Source organism: Ursus americanus, chromosome 21, assembly GCF_024610735.1.
Source record: "Ursus americanus isolate L20-20 chromosome 21, mUrsAme1.1.p, whole genome shotgun sequence".
Lineage (NCBI taxonomy): Eukaryota > Metazoa > Chordata > Mammalia > Carnivora > Ursidae > Ursus > Ursus americanus.
The window spans coordinates 23,624,776-23,640,127 of NC_142147.1; the positions used below are offsets into that span (position 1 = coordinate 23,624,776).

At 39.5% G+C, this 15,352-nt stretch overlaps 1 protein-coding gene across 3 annotated transcripts in view; it reads left to right on the plus strand.

The window, feature by feature from the left end:
• TANGO6 (transport and golgi organization 6 homolog) overlaps positions 1–15,352 on the plus strand; it is a 178,871-nt gene that overhangs the window by 42,420 nt on the left and 121,099 nt on the right. For all 3 annotated transcript variants that reach the window (XM_045814979.2, XM_087870527.1, XM_087870528.1), the window contains 4 exons: positions 3,865–3,977; positions 5,386–5,562; positions 8,330–8,462; positions 10,919–11,107. In XM_045814979.2, the coding sequence (XP_045670935.2) occupies positions 3,865–3,977; positions 5,386–5,562; positions 8,330–8,462; positions 10,919–11,107 (612 nt within the window). The remainder of the gene's footprint in view (positions 1–3,864; positions 3,978–5,385; positions 5,563–8,329; positions 8,463–10,918; positions 11,108–15,352) is intronic.

The following is a 15,352-nucleotide window of genomic DNA, read 5'->3' on the forward strand; positions in this document are numbered from 1 at the left end:
ATACATAAAGTAGGGGATTATGTTTCAGATCTTGAACTCCCGTACTGCTTTGCCTCTGGTGAGCAGGAAAGAACCCCAACTAGAAGGAGACTACACATAAGCACAGTCCAAGGAAATTCCACAACACCCCGGTGTTAGGGCATGGATGCAGGGTAGCAGGGCCCCCTCCACTATGGGGCAGGAACAGCTTACTGTTGTGGCTTCACTGCTCCCTCGGTCGGTACTGTCACCAGTCTAGTGTGGAGGAGACTGGAAGGAACTGGCCCCAACCATTTCTTCCATATATAGTATATGACTTCATTGGAAGGACTGTTTTTTGTTTTTTTGTGTTTTTTCTCTAGAGCATTTGGTCATTGTCGGTGCTGTCAGCAAGAGATCTCAGTACAACATTGGCTGAATCAGGCAGCCTCCGGTGTCCCTTTATGGGTCACTGGACTCCAGGTATAAGTCAGTGATCTGGGGAGTCCACATAAAGTGGGAAGTGAGCAGATTCCGCTTTGGGAGTGTATATAGAAGGTATTGTTGAATGCGAGGTGCACACAAAACTGTTAACTTACATATGAGTTGGGTACTAGGCAAGAGATTGGAAGGAGGGCACCGTCCTTGGAAAGGCCTGGCCACAGTATGTTTCTGGAGATCTACTGGAAGGCTTGGTAGAAGGGAGCTAAATAATACATAAGAGTCTCAGTTAGGAGGAAGGGGAGGTGGTGCAGAAGCTGCTGTCCGTGGTGCCGCTCGGAAACTCTCGCCCTACTTTGCGGAGGTAGCAGGACTAGAGTTATTAACGGCCCAAAAAGCTGGGGCCTACTGATTCTGAAGGAAGGTGGCTGGAATAAAGTTGGTATGGATTAGGGACTGGAGCAATCAAAACATGCAGTTGGGAAGGTGAGTATTGGGAGGCCATGGAGTACGTGCTTTGTTCTTTTTAAAATTATGGTAAAATACACATGGCATAAAATTTACCATTTTAACGATCTTCAAGTAGACAATTCATTGGCATTAAGTCCATTCACAGTTGCCCAGTTATTGTCACTGTCTAGTTCCAGAACTTGTTCATCACCCCAGATGGAAACACCATACCCATTAAGCAGTCAGTCCCCATGTCCCCTTCCTCCCACCCCTTTACAACCACTCATCTGCTTTCCATCTTGTCTCTATGGATTGTGCATGGATTTTATGTCAGGCAGATCTGGGTTCACCCTGGCTCTGCCACTAAGAGTACCTTGGCTCAACTAACTTTGCTTCTCTGAGCCTGTTTTCCACATTTTTAGAATGGGCATAAAAATGCTTAACCTGCAGGACTTGTGAGGATCGATTGCATATTAAATGTTTAGCTGAATAACCTGGTTTATTCTTGAGTAGACATTGTAATAAATGGTAGCTATTTTTGGCTTCATAAAAACAGTAACAGTGGGGTTCCTTTAAGTTGTATACTTCTGTAACAACTGCTTAGTCACCAGACATTCAGGTAACACACTTAATCATCTATCGTGACAGGTGCTGAAATAGAGAAGTAGAGAGGCTAGTTGAAGAGGGCAGAGGTAACTGTGTATTTATGGGCTGATTATATGTTATAAGCTCTAAAGTGCTATTGGAATTTAGAGGAGAAAAGTCATTAATCGCACTTAGATGCTTACTAAATATTTGAATCAGTGAATGAGTGGATGAACAGTTGAACAGTCAAATAAATAGTAGGCCTATGGAAAAGGTAGAAATTTTGGATGGCCCATCCAAATCTTTTGGAAAATAAATGTCCTCCCATCAAGGAAGTTTAAAATGGAGATAGTTTTGGGTTCAGTGCAAGGAGAAATTACTACTAATATTGGAAGGGAGGTGACAGCCTCTGTTGTCGAGCAGAGGCCATTCAAGTTCTTTGAGATATCACAGAGAAAACTCATTGATCAATTGTTCCTAAATTCAAAAGTAGTACTCGTTCCTTCAGGAAAGTATAACAAGAGAACTTAAAAGTTGGAGGAATTCATCAATAACAACATATACCTCTGAGAAATGGGCTTGATTGAAGTCATGTTAAAGTTTGAGGTGTGGGGCACCTGGGTGGCTTAGTCTGTTAAGCATCTGCCTTTGGCTCAGGTCATGATCCCAGGGTCCTGGGCTCCTTGCCGCTCCCCGTTTGAGCTCTCCCTCTCTCTGTCAAGTAAATAAATAAAAAAAATTTTGAGGTGCTTTGGCGCAGTCAAGCCAGTAAAAATGGAGATTTAACTCCATTTGGTTTTTGGTTTTTGTACAAAAGATGCTGGTAAGGAAGGATGGCTCCACAGGGATTACTTCTGGGAACACAGACTACAGAACCAAACAATAGGCCCTTACGTTATCTGGGGGAATCTCTCTCTCTTTTTTTTTTTTCCCACTTGTAATTGGTGATATCATAATTAGGCCTGCATATTACTTGTGAACACTGCCATACAAGGCACCTCGTTTAGCTGGGCTTATGGAGATTAGATCATGCACAGGAAACTGGCTCCTTGGTTATCAGGCTCCACAGAGGTTATCAAGCTCCACAGAGGCTTAAGGAGTGTGAAAAGTTAGGGTTGATTTAAAGGCACAGGGTTCTCTGGAAAAGCACAGAGAGTTTTCCAGCTTGGGCCTCCATGACCTTTAGTATTTCATAAACAGCACTGATAAAAAAATAACTAAATAAACAGCATTGATTTCTACTTCAATTAAACACAATTTAATTAATAATTAAAATCTGATAGCCTAGACACACATAACGATGATGAAAGGAGAAAGATGAGGAACAGATAGCGATTAATTTTTTTTTAAGATTTTATTTATTCACTTCAGAGAGAGAGAGAGCGTGTGCACGAGCAGGGGAGCGGCAGGCTGAGGGAGAAGCAGGCTCCCCGCTGAGCAAGGAGCCCTACCTGGGACTCGATCCCAGGACCCTGGGATCATGACCTGAGCCAAAGGCAGACGCTTAATCGACTGAGTCACCCAGGCGTCCCAGTCTTAGCCCTATTTTAAAGGATGAGGAAAGGGAAACTTAAGCCATTATTTAGAGAAAGAATATTGAAAAAATAGCATTTTGCTCTTAATTCCTTAAATTACCTGCTTTGAATTATTATTATTATGATTGGTTTACTTGTTTTATTCTTCTTGGTAGAACACAAGCAACTGAGAGAGAACAACTGTTAATCATTTTTATATTCACTACAATGCCTAGGACAATGCTTGGATTCCAGTGGGTATTCACATAAATGTTATTGAATGCATTTGTGCTGTCCTTTTTGAAAGGACAACTAAAATGTGTGACATAATTACTGTTAACAAAAATCAGCATCCTTACACGCTTAACCCTATAAAGTCAGTGCAGAGCTAGGTGCACACTGTAATTTCTTTTAACACTTACTGAATTAGAATAGGACATGCCCATGTGGCAGTTAGATCTTAAGAGTGATAAATCTAGAGCAAGCTTTGTTTTTATTTTTCAAATCTAGTTTTAAGTTTTTCTATTTGACGTTAATTGCTTGTTAGTTCCTAAGAGCAGGGCCTTCAGTAATGAGAGAATTATCATATAGATGAGCAATAGACAGATTAGCAAGAGATACAAAGGTCGTCAAAAGCAGGAAAGGAAGCTGTCCGAGGACGGGTTAATTTACCCATTTTCCCCCGCAGTTCTTGCTGCGCACACGGAAGGGCCCTGCTCCAGCTCAGGCTCCCTGTGTCTCAGCCTGTGTGCCAATCTCAAGTGGTTTTCTTAGCCTTAGAGCTAAAATTGTTCGGTTTGGGACTAAAGTGTTGCTTAAGATAAGACTCTCTGTGCTGCTAGTAGGTGTATGGTGTTTGATTCCCATTCCTCTGGCCTTGCACTCATGGTACCTCTCACCGTTTTCCTTTCCCTAGGTATATGTGGTGGGGAATGAACCTGTGACCGTTTTAGTGGATTCCCTGCTTCCCGTCCTGGGAGTGCTCTTTTCTCTCTACTGTTTTACCAAACAAAGTGTGTCTCACATAAGGTAAAAAAAGAAAACCTAGAGAACCTTATTTGTTTATAGTGAAATCTTTATTGTTTGTTGTTCTTACTCTTATTTTGAGTAAAACTTAATGCCACTTTGTAATTTTTTTTCTTTCAAAATCAGTAAAACATTTGAGGATCCTCTTATTTTTTCATCTGTGAAAGAAAGAGAGCTTTTCAGATTGCAGGGGATTGGATGTAATTTTTAGATGGCTTTCCTCAGCCTCTGTCCTAGACGTCAGAGACAAAATCCCTGTTTACATGTGTAAACACGTCCCTGTTCGGTGAGAAATACTAGAATTACATGTCTAGGAAGGAGGAAATGGAGAGTGGATTATAACAACCTTGTGGGGAATGAGAAATCAAGGTGGGGAAATCTGGACCTGAATGTGGCACTCCGTAATTTAGACTTGGATTTGGTGTGAGTGCTGCTCAGTGTTGTTTGGAACAAGGGATTTCTTAATCATCCAGAAAATACTCTTTTGTATTGGAATTTAAGTAGGCTTCATTTTGTGTCAGCGCTGTTTTCACAGATATTTATGTTGTTTATTCCTCCTTATAGGGGTTATATCCTTCTTAAAGTCCTAGAGAATTCTGATTTTTAGGGTTTGGAAATCCCCCACATGTGATCAGATATACAATAATAGTACCTTCTTCTTGGGTATATTATGGGTATATAGACTATAAAATGTTTAGCACTGTCCCTGGAATATCGTAAATTCAATAGACAGCTGTCATCATCATTGTTAAGTCGTGAAGGAAAGCTCACATACTGCCTTGGACTCTCACTTTTGGTCAGCACATCCTTGTAGCCCACAGCTACAGGAGCAGTGACAAGAGAGAACACAGAGGAAGATGGGGACAATAAGTCTGTGAATTTGGGTTCAAAGAACTGTCCATATAATAACTTACAGTTTTGAAACCCAAATCCTCACAGCACTAACATGTCCTCATCAGAGACTGAGAAGGAAGAAGCAAACGTTTATTCCATCCCAATCCTGGTTGACTGGCAGAGATAAAAGGGGCTGAGGAATCAGCCAGAATTTGTTGGTATGCTGTTTCTTGGTCACCAGCTCTTGGTCCCATTGATAGATGGTTTTATCAGTGTAAACTTTCTTTTACACACTTGGAATTAGCTTTTTAAAAAACCGTGTGGGGCTCCTGTGTCTTATCAAGGTTGTTTCTAGAGCCAAAGATTAGTCAGTCACTCACTGAATTTCAGGATATTAGATATATTCTGAAATTCACAGGAAGCATAGTTTCCAGTCCTACACTTCAGTAGTACGAGGTGGTTGTGCCAGCATTTAGAATGCCGTGGAACCTGACAGTCTTCCTTTCTTTTTTTATGTTAGCTTGTTAGATGTGTAGAGTAAGATGACAAGCTCATTTATAACTGCTTTTTCTGCCAGGTCACTTTGCCAAGAGATCTTATTATGGATTCTGGGGAAGCTAGAGAGGAGGAAGGCAATTGCCAGCCTGAAAGGATTTGCAGGATTGGACAAATCTGTGTCCTCTCTTCATTCTCTGTGTCAGTTTAGAGCTGCCGCTCAAGGTGGCATCATGGTTACCATCAAAGAGGCCATTTGGTGAGTCCACCCCGTCTTTACCTTCTCTCTTCTGATACAATTGCACCCAAAAGGCCCTTCCCTGACTTGTCCACTAAGGGGCGCTGATAGAACAGCACCTAGAACTTTAAGCCGCTGAGGTGCTGCTATTTATAATCTCTAAATGAAATGTGAGCGCCTTAAATAATCCTGCAGATTTTTTTGCGCCTTAAATAATCCTGCAGGTGCAATTTGCTGGAGCCTCACAGCTCTGCATCACAAGCCCATTTACTTCACAAAGTCTTTGCCAGAGAATCAGAGTAAAGGGCAGTCACATGCTTACCCTCAATACCACGACGATCATTCTCTTTTTGACTCTCTAAATGGTATTTGTGTGTTCAGAGTCAGACTTACTCCTCAGGGAAATTGTCAGATAGCTATCTTTTATGTTAATTTTATGTTGGGGGTTTCTTTTTCCCAGAGAGCAAATAGAAGGTGCTTAATAAATGTTAGTCGAATGGATCATTTATTTCTCTAACATCTTACAAGTATATTTTAAATTATTTCCTTTTTTGGGTGATATGTGTAGATACTATTACCTCAGAATGTAAGTTCCTGTTGACCAGAGTGCCATACAATTCTTAACTGATGGCTCAGATTTTTACGTCACATTCAAAGTGTGGCTGTTTGTTAAGGTGTAAATTTTATTTTTTATTCATGGTTAACTTAGACACTCTTTCAATATGATGGACTTGAGGAAAATGGAAAACACACATTGATTGTAAGCAGAATTATCAGTACAAACACAAGCTACCAATTTCTTGAGAGTTGTTGAGCACTAGTAGGTTTTATGGTTGTAACTATGCCCTTGAACTGAAAGAGTTTAAAATTTCTTGACATGATTATTTTAAAAACACTTTGGAACAGTTTAATCTCTGACCACTTTAGTGACTATATAGAGATTTTTGTAGTATATAACTTATCAGTAGTTAAAACTAATTGCTATCGTGACAAGTCTCTAGTGTACATCTTAGTGCCCATATGTCAGAATCCACAGTTATTATTGAAACTCTAGTTGCTCTTTATGGTAGGAAAAAACTGAACAGGCAGTTATTGAATGACTCTTCACCTACTGCCAGTAGATACAAGAAATTTTTTATGTGCAAACCTGAATTTTTTTTTCTGAAAATAGGGTCCATAGTTTTCATTTGGTACTTAAGGCACTCCATATCTCCAAAAAGTTGACATTCACTATATCGAAGTGTGTGTGTGTGTGTGTGTGTGTGTGTGTGTGTGATTTTATCTTTTGTTCTAAAGATCTTGCTCCTGGTGCCAGCCCCCTTAAGACAGGTCAGTCTCACCACTTACGTTTTACCCTATCATTCTGCCCAGGAGCCCCAGTTATCAATAAGAAGTTTGTTTAAAGAAGCACTAAAAGAGCAGCTTAGATTCCATCATCTTTAGATCCAGAATTTTTATTTTTCTGGAGCTAAATATAACTACCGTATTTGGAATTGACTCTTTTAATATTGAAATTTTAAGAATGAATGAACTAGAGCTTCCTAAGGTAATTATTGTCATGACTTTTTAAAAAAGTATTTGAATGTAATACTTCATTTTGACAGGATGGTTACAGAAGCTTAGAAGTGACTTTTAGCCATTTCAGGTTTTTTTATAACGTAAAATGTGGTGTAGATACATGACTGATCTGAAAGATGCTGGGAGATTCTGGGAGAATATAAGAACAGATCTTAAGCTTAGTTTATAGGTTATTCGTTCTACTAGAGGAGTATAAAGGCCGTGTTATTAGCAAGCTGGCAGATTGGGACTTATTGCCCAATGGGATGGCCGAATCAACTTTATTTCATAATTGTACTTTTCAGTGACATGAAGCAACATGTCATTTTTTTCTCAGTTTAGTCTGAAAACATTTTATTCCTTCTTTAGTCGCAAGAGTACGTACCTTCTTTATATAACACAAAAAGCATAAAGAGGAAAACAAAAAGCAACTACGATCCTAGTCACTGTTTGCATTTTTTTAGGGTTTTGTCTTCTAGTACATCTTCGTGCCTCTGTGTTTGTTTACGTGATACAGTATAATAATATTGTATCTTTGCTTTTTCATTTAATCTGCAATAAAACTAAAACCCTTAGTACCTCATGAGAAGTTTCTTAAAACTTCTTGCAGAAATTGTAGCATTGCTTTTAGTAACTTGGCCATATTTTATCAGTTGGAAATTTGGCCTACTCAGTTTTCTGAGTCTTACACATTTTCATATTTCAGCTAGTTAGTTGTTATTAGTTGAGATTGACTGCATGTTCTCCTGTAAGCATAGTATCTTTTCCTGCTGCCCATAACCCTTCAGTGGCTCATTGAAAAAAAGTCCAGCTTTCTTTGAATGGCATTCAAGGCCCTCTGTAATCTGACCTTCCTTTGCAGACTTCTTTTTCTCTATTCTTCCTCAGGAACCAGAATATCTGCATACAACTTATACTTCAATTTCTCCTTACTTTTTCAGTTTGTTGAAATAATAGTAATTTTTCAGCATCCATCTGCAAAGCCACTTCCTTCACAAGTCTTTTTCCCACTGAGCAAATGACTACGTAGAAACATGATAGCCTACCTTCTGAAAATAAGTACTTTTCCAAAATGGGGAAACAGGAAAATAATTTAAAGAAATTTTTGAGATGTTTCTAATGATTTACTATATAAAAATGCCATGTTACTTTAGAAGATATTACAGAGTTTCAAAAAAAAAAAAAAATCTCTTGGTGACACTGCCAAGATAAATCTTACCCTGTGTTGCAGTGATGAAGATGAAGATGAAGCCCTGTACCAGAAGGTGTCCTCAGAGCAGTGCCAGGTAGAGCATCTCGGGGACTTGTTAGCCCACTGCCAAGAGTGCGGTTTGGCAGGTGACTTCTTCATCTTCTGCTTGAAGGTAAGAACTTCATATAGCGAGGACACGGTCAGCTATATTCCAGGGTAGTACCGGGATCCCCTTTGAATTTTCAGGGCACCCATAACTTTAGCTCCTAAAATTAAGGTCCTAATCTAAGAGAGAAATAATCAGAGGATGTAAGAGTACCTCATTTTTGAATAGCCTTTAAGTTGGTAAAAAAAAAAAGAAACTTACCTTCAGCAGTACACATATGATTGAACTATTTCCTGAGGTAATCCGCCCTGAGCTTTGAGAGATGACCAGAGCAGAACTACTGATCTATGAAAGGGTTAATCTTTGCTCTGTGTTGACAGTAAGTACTCTTTTGAAGTTAATAGCAGGTTTTGCAGTTATGGAGTAATCCTTTATCCTTTCTGACTGTTGTTTTGTCAGGTATTTGGAAAAGAGATTTAGCAGTTCTGCCTTTCTCACTTCATTTTGTAACCACCTGAAACCTTTTCCGGGTCTGTTTCTTAGTGTTGGTGGTTGTGCTTCCTCTTGCTCTAATCTCTGACAGCAACTTGTACCCCATACTGTACTCCTTATTTGTACCATTTGAGACTGTAAACTGGGTGATCTCTGATTTTCTATCTTCCAGCTCTGCTTTCTCCATTATTTTCCCTAAATAAAATGTCTACTCTAAGAAAATGTCTGTGGAGTTTAAGGGTGGTGTGGTTATGGGGGAATGCAAGGAGAGAATCAGGGGTAACAGTTCTAGAACTTGAAGTAGGGGCCACTTTTTTTTTTTTTTAAGATTTTATTTATTTATTCGACAGAGATAGAGACAGCCAGCGAGAGAGGGAACACAAGCAGGGGGAGTGGGAGAGGAAGAAGCAGGTTCACAGCAGAGGAGCCTGATGTGGGGCTCAAACCCGGAACGCCGGGATCACGCCCTGAGCTGAAGGCAGACGCTTAACCACTGTGCTATCCAGGTGCCCCGGGGGGCCACTTTTTTGATGCTTTTCTCACTTCTTGTGTTCACATTTTTTAAAGAGATTTGTTTATTTATTTTAGAAAGTGAGGGAGAGAGAGAGGGAAAAGGAGAGAGCAAGCGTGCAAGTGGGAGGGGCAGAGGGGGAGAGAATCTCAAGCGGACTCTGCACTGAGCACAGAGCCTGATGTGTGGCTCGATCTCACAAGCCTGAGATCATGACCCTGAGACCACGACCTGAGCTGAAACCAAGAGTTGACTGCTCGACCGACTCTGCCACCCAGGCATCCCTTCCTGTGTTCACATTCTATCCCCTTACCAAGCCACTCATTGTAAATAACATTCCAAACTGTGCTCTTAATCGGAGAATTTTTAAAAATTGTTTAAAAACAAAAAAATCAAGTGTGCCTGGGTGGCTTAGTTGGTTAAGTGACCGAACCTTGATTTTCACTCAGGCTGTGATCTCAGGGTCATGGGATTGAGCCCCGTGTCAGGCTCTACCCTGGGCATGCAGCCTGCTTGAAATTCTTTCTCTCCCTCTCCTTCTGCCCTCCCCACCCCACACTGTCTCTCTCTCTTGCTCTCTCAAATAAATAATAAATCTTTAAAAAAACAAAACAAAAACAAAAAAATCAAAGGGCTTTGCTCTAAACCAAGGTTTCTGCACCTTAGTACCATTGGCATTTTGGACGGGGTAATTTTTTGTTGGGAGTTTCCTGTGCTTCCTTGTAGGGTGTTTAGGAGTATCCCTGACTCTACCACTAGATGCCTATATTGCTTTCCAGTTATGACAACCAAAATGTCCTCAGACATTGCTGACTGTCCCCTGGGGAGCAAAAAATTCCCAGGCATGGTTGGGAACCATTGCTCTAAACTGTCACTTCCTTTGGTAAAGCATTAATTGTTAAGGAACATAAGCTTTTCCCTTCCCAAGGAAACTTACAGTGTGAAATATAAGGGAAAAGCCTACAAAACCCACAGTAATGAATTATCTAGTAGTAGAGATTTAGTTTTGAATATCTTAGGGGAAAAGATGCTGAAAGCATTTAATAGTCTCTGAAAAGGATTTGGAAATGTTACATGGCCTGAGGTCTCAGTTCAGCAGGGCTAGTGGTAGAGACCCTAAAAAATGCTGATAAAGTGAGTAGTCTGTCAAACTAGTTCTCTTTGTGTATGTATGCTTTTTATTATCAAGCTTTAAATCATCGTGTACATGATATCATAATACACATATTATTCTACAATTTCCATTTTTCAGTCAACAATGTTTTTGAGGTCTTTCTGTTGATGTCCATATCGATCTAGTTTATTTATTTCAACTGCTCCAGCATAATAAATACAGTTTATTTTTTCACTCTCTTACTGCTAGACCTTTGTCTCCAAATTTTGGCTATTATAAATAATGCTGCAAGGAACATTTAGGCTCGTTCTTTACATATACATTTCAAACAGTTTTCTCACTGTTGTTGAAGCCCTTAGTTCTACAGTCTTTTTCTTTACTTTTTCTTTGCTCCAATGCTGATAGGAGTTGACTCATGTGGCTGTGGAAAACGAAGCAGAGTTAAAAACAAAGCCCTTCTCCAGCAAAAGCCTCTTGGAATTAGAGCAGCACCAAACTCTTGTGGAAGGCCAGGAGCAGAAGCTGCTGGTCCTACAGCTGTTGGCTGCTCTGTGTGAGAGGATGTCCGAGCAGATTTTCACAAACATCACTCAGGTCAGTGGCTGCCATGTTCCAGATCCCAGGCTGGTAGTATTTGTCTATTTTGGTTTCTTTACATGCTTTGCAAAAAATGTAAAAAAAAAAAAAAAAAGTTGCTGAGAGATTGGCTTGGTAACACCTGCCTCAGTGTTACCTGGATTGCTGCTTACACATGTGGATTACCGAGCCCACGACAACCAGCAGAATCAGCACTTGCGGAGGTCCCGCCAGCTGGCGTGGTAAAGCAGCTCCGGACGTGATTCTCATGCAGAGAAGACTTTGAAAATTGTGGATATTGATGTGTTACATCACGGGGTCTTCAACTTTTGGGGCAAATACAATTGTCTGAGTCTTTTTCAAAATATGGACGCCCGGCCCACTGCTTACAGAGATTCTGATTCAGCATGTCATGCACCTGGGCATCTGTATTTTTTTAAGCCCCATGGATGATTCTAATATGTATCAAAAGTTGCGCATGATGAGAAAACGTAAATTTGAAAAAAAAATTGCTAATGATAATAATACCACTTTAAATTTTATAGGTCTACCTGGCAGCCTGTCTCCACAATAGCCTGTGAAGTTTTAAGTTGTTTTTTTAAATGTTTGAAGGGTAGTATAACTATGTAAATCAGTGCCTGAATTTTGTTGGCTCAGACATTTTATATTTACCAGCTTTTTAAAAAATAGGAAATAAAAGGGACTCCTGGCTGGCTCAGTCAGAAGAGCATTTGACTCTTGATCTCAGGGTTGTGAGTTTGGGCCCCACATTGGATGTGGGGCCTACTTAAAAGGAAAAAAATATAAAAAAATAAATAGGAATTAGAAGTAATAAAGCGTAGGCAATGCAGTCACCGTATTTTTACATTATTACCAGAATTCGTTGTTGCTTGGCTGGTGAATAGTCAGTTGTACGATGGTATGATTGTCACGCTTAAATCTGGTTCTTCAGCTCTTTGTATTGCCGTCATTGTCATCTGCCTTCGGTGTTGCTAAGCAGCGTTTCACTGTAGCTCCTGCTGAGAAAATTTGCAGCTGTCTGTCAGCTCCAACTTACCGTGCTTGTTTAATGAGAATTATGTTCATGATTTCTTTCCTGGCTTCCTATTCCTTCAGTTCACTGACCCTGTGTTACCAGTAGGGTGATTTGTTTCTCCTGTGTTTATATCAGTTCCCTAAAGACTTTGTCACCCGGACCTTATGTTTTTGTCTTAAGATGCTGGTTGAAAGGGAAAATGGCCTAAAAACTATATGACTTGAGCTTTTACACTTAGCACCCTTTGCTCCTAATTAAGGAACAGTGGTTTTAAGCTGATACAGAAGTGACTTGTCCCATTAAGTTATCCTTCAGCTAAAGTTAAAATGTATCAAGATGAAAAGAACCACAAAAAAATATTTAACTGCTCTTAGTAGTTTTACTGCTAGTGATAATTTTAGTATTTATTTTGAAATACACACACGTATGGATAAGTTATAAATAATACATATTTTAAGTAATTTGTTAATATCATTAGGAAGCAAGATTTTCAGTATAAGGAAAAAAGTTATGAATATAAAATCAAAGAACTTGACTAAAATTCCTATAATATTGAATTTCAATTGGAAGTATTCGTATGAACTCACAATTAAATTTTTTTCTTTTTAAAAAATAGATATTCCCTTGCTCATTCCACTGTCCATGCCAGGAAGCAGTGACAAACCAGCTGCATGGAGCATCCTTCGTGCTGGACCGTAGTTTCTAAATATCAGGTCCTGCTGGAAGAACACAGAGCTCATTGGAGTAAAGGTTCATTTAGGTCTAGGGCAGGAATTGTACACTGTAAGCCTCAGGGCATCTTGTTGTGCCCAAATAAAAGGAAGATGCCTGACATTTATGAAGTCATGTCAGTAGCACTCAGGAGCCAACTTGAAAGATCTCCTCTTGGCCACAGATAAGGCATTTTGAGCATTAAAAAGAATAATGCCTGCAATGGATTGAAACATGTCAAAGTTCTAAAAACCTGAGCCACCGTCCCTGTCTCCCCCACAGAATCCCTTTTGGACATCTCTGGAAGTTGCTAGGGCATCAACTCATTATTTTGTAAATTGGTAAATGAAAGAATAAAACATTTATCTTACCTTTTCTGACAGCACTGTATTTCAGTGTAACCAGATAGTCAGTGAAGGGAAATTTTTCTTTATATAAGAATCACAGCTAAAATATTAAAAAAGAAACCTACAAATTTATATTTTGCAATCCCCTAATGAAATAGTAGATCTAGTAACAATCATTGTCTGCTAAAACTATTAGGGGTACTGTATAATGAATGTAATTGGGCCAAATACATCCAAATCAACTGATCCTTTTTCCCCCCAGCATTTTATTATGAATACTTTCAAACTTGAAAGAATTTTATGATGAATACCTGTATATCTATAACCTAGATTCTACTATTAGGATTTTATTGTATTTGCTTTATCACATATTTATCTATGTTTCCATCTTTCTGTCCATTTTTTTTCCCCATCTGTCAATCCATTTAATTTTTGGTGGATTTCAGGGTCAGTGTAGGTATCAGTGGATGTTCTGCTAAATATTTATAGCCTGAAATGATCGATCTCAACATAACCAGAAGTAGACAAGCAGGCATTATGTGTCTCCTACTGTAATGCAGTAAGAGGTATGTAGCACCACGTGTGAAGGGTTCTTCCCCCAAAAAACAAACAAAGAAAACCCTACAAACAAGCAAACAAAAGACAAAAAAAGTCCATAAAATGTGAATCAGAATCTAATGAAGGAAACTCAGGGTACAACAATGTTATGCCATGAGGAAACAAAATCAGCCAATTTCAGAATGTGAGATATTCTACAGTACAAATGACCCAGTTTCTTCATCAAATAAATGGCATTAAAAAGGAGCAGGGCTTCTGTAGCTTAAAAGAGACTCAAGAGACCTATCAACCAAATGCGATGTGTGGATTCTCATTCAAACATACCGATTGTAGAAGAGGACATTTTTGCACAGTCATGGGCCAAGTATTTGAAAGTATAAGGAATTTTTTATTGAGCATAATCATGGTATGGTAGTTATGTGGTTTTGTTTTTGTTTTTTTTTTAAGATTTTTATTTTTAAGTAATCTCTATACCCAATTTGGGGTTCGAACTTAGAATCACAAGATCAAGAATCACATGCTCTACTGACTGAGCTGGCCAGGTGCCCCTGGTATGGTAGTACTGTTAAAAAAAAAAAAAATCTTCTTGTTACAAATGTATATTGAAGTATTTATGGATAAAAGATTAAAAATTCAATGAAATGTATTGGCAGATGGCGTACAAGAAGATATAGAGAGAAATGAGCCATTCAGTGGTCTTTGTATGGATACAGAGCCCTGTACCAACTCCCCATTTCCTTCCTTACTACAAATATGTAGTAAAGGCCCACTATTTGCCATGTACTCTTCTAGGTACTAAGGACACAGCAGTGAATAACGCATATACCTATCCTCATGGGATTACATTCATGAGGGAAAGAAAGATAGTAAACAAGTAAGCAGAAGCACACAGTGTCTTAGATGGTATTAAGTACCAGAGAGAAAAATCAAACAAAGGGGATGTAAAGACAGTGTGGTAGAGAGAGTGGTCATGGAGAACCTCACTGAGAAAATGGCTTTTTTTTTTTTTTTTTTTGAGAGAGTGAGCGTGTGTGTGTGTGTGTGTGTGTGTGTGTGTGTGTGTGAGCGGGTGGGGTAGAGGGAGAGGAAGAGGGAGAATCTTAAGCAGGCTCCACATCCAGCAAAGAGCCCAACATGGGGCTCGATCTCACAATCCTGAGCTCGGACCTGAGCTGAAATCAAGAGTTGGAAGGTTAACCTACTGAACCACACAGGCGCCCCAACAGAATGACTTATGAGCAAAGATCTGGAATCAGGGAAGGAGAATGCCACCGAGATACCTCAGGGAAGAGTGTTCTAGCTAAGAGGGAGTATGTCTCAAGTGTGGAGGGCTTAGCGAGGAGCCGGTGTAAATGGAGTGGAATGAACGAGATTTCCTTTTTTTTTTTGTCCTTTCAGAAAATTGCTACCCTTTGGACCTTTCTTTTTTTTTTTTTTTTTAATTATGCTATGTTATGTTAGTCACCATACAGTACATCATTAGTTTTTGATGTAGTGTTCCATGATTCATTGTTTGCATATAACACCTAGTGCTCCATGCAATATGTGCCCTCCTTAATACCCATCACCGGCCTATCCCAACCTTCTCCACTCTGAAGCACTCAGTTTGTT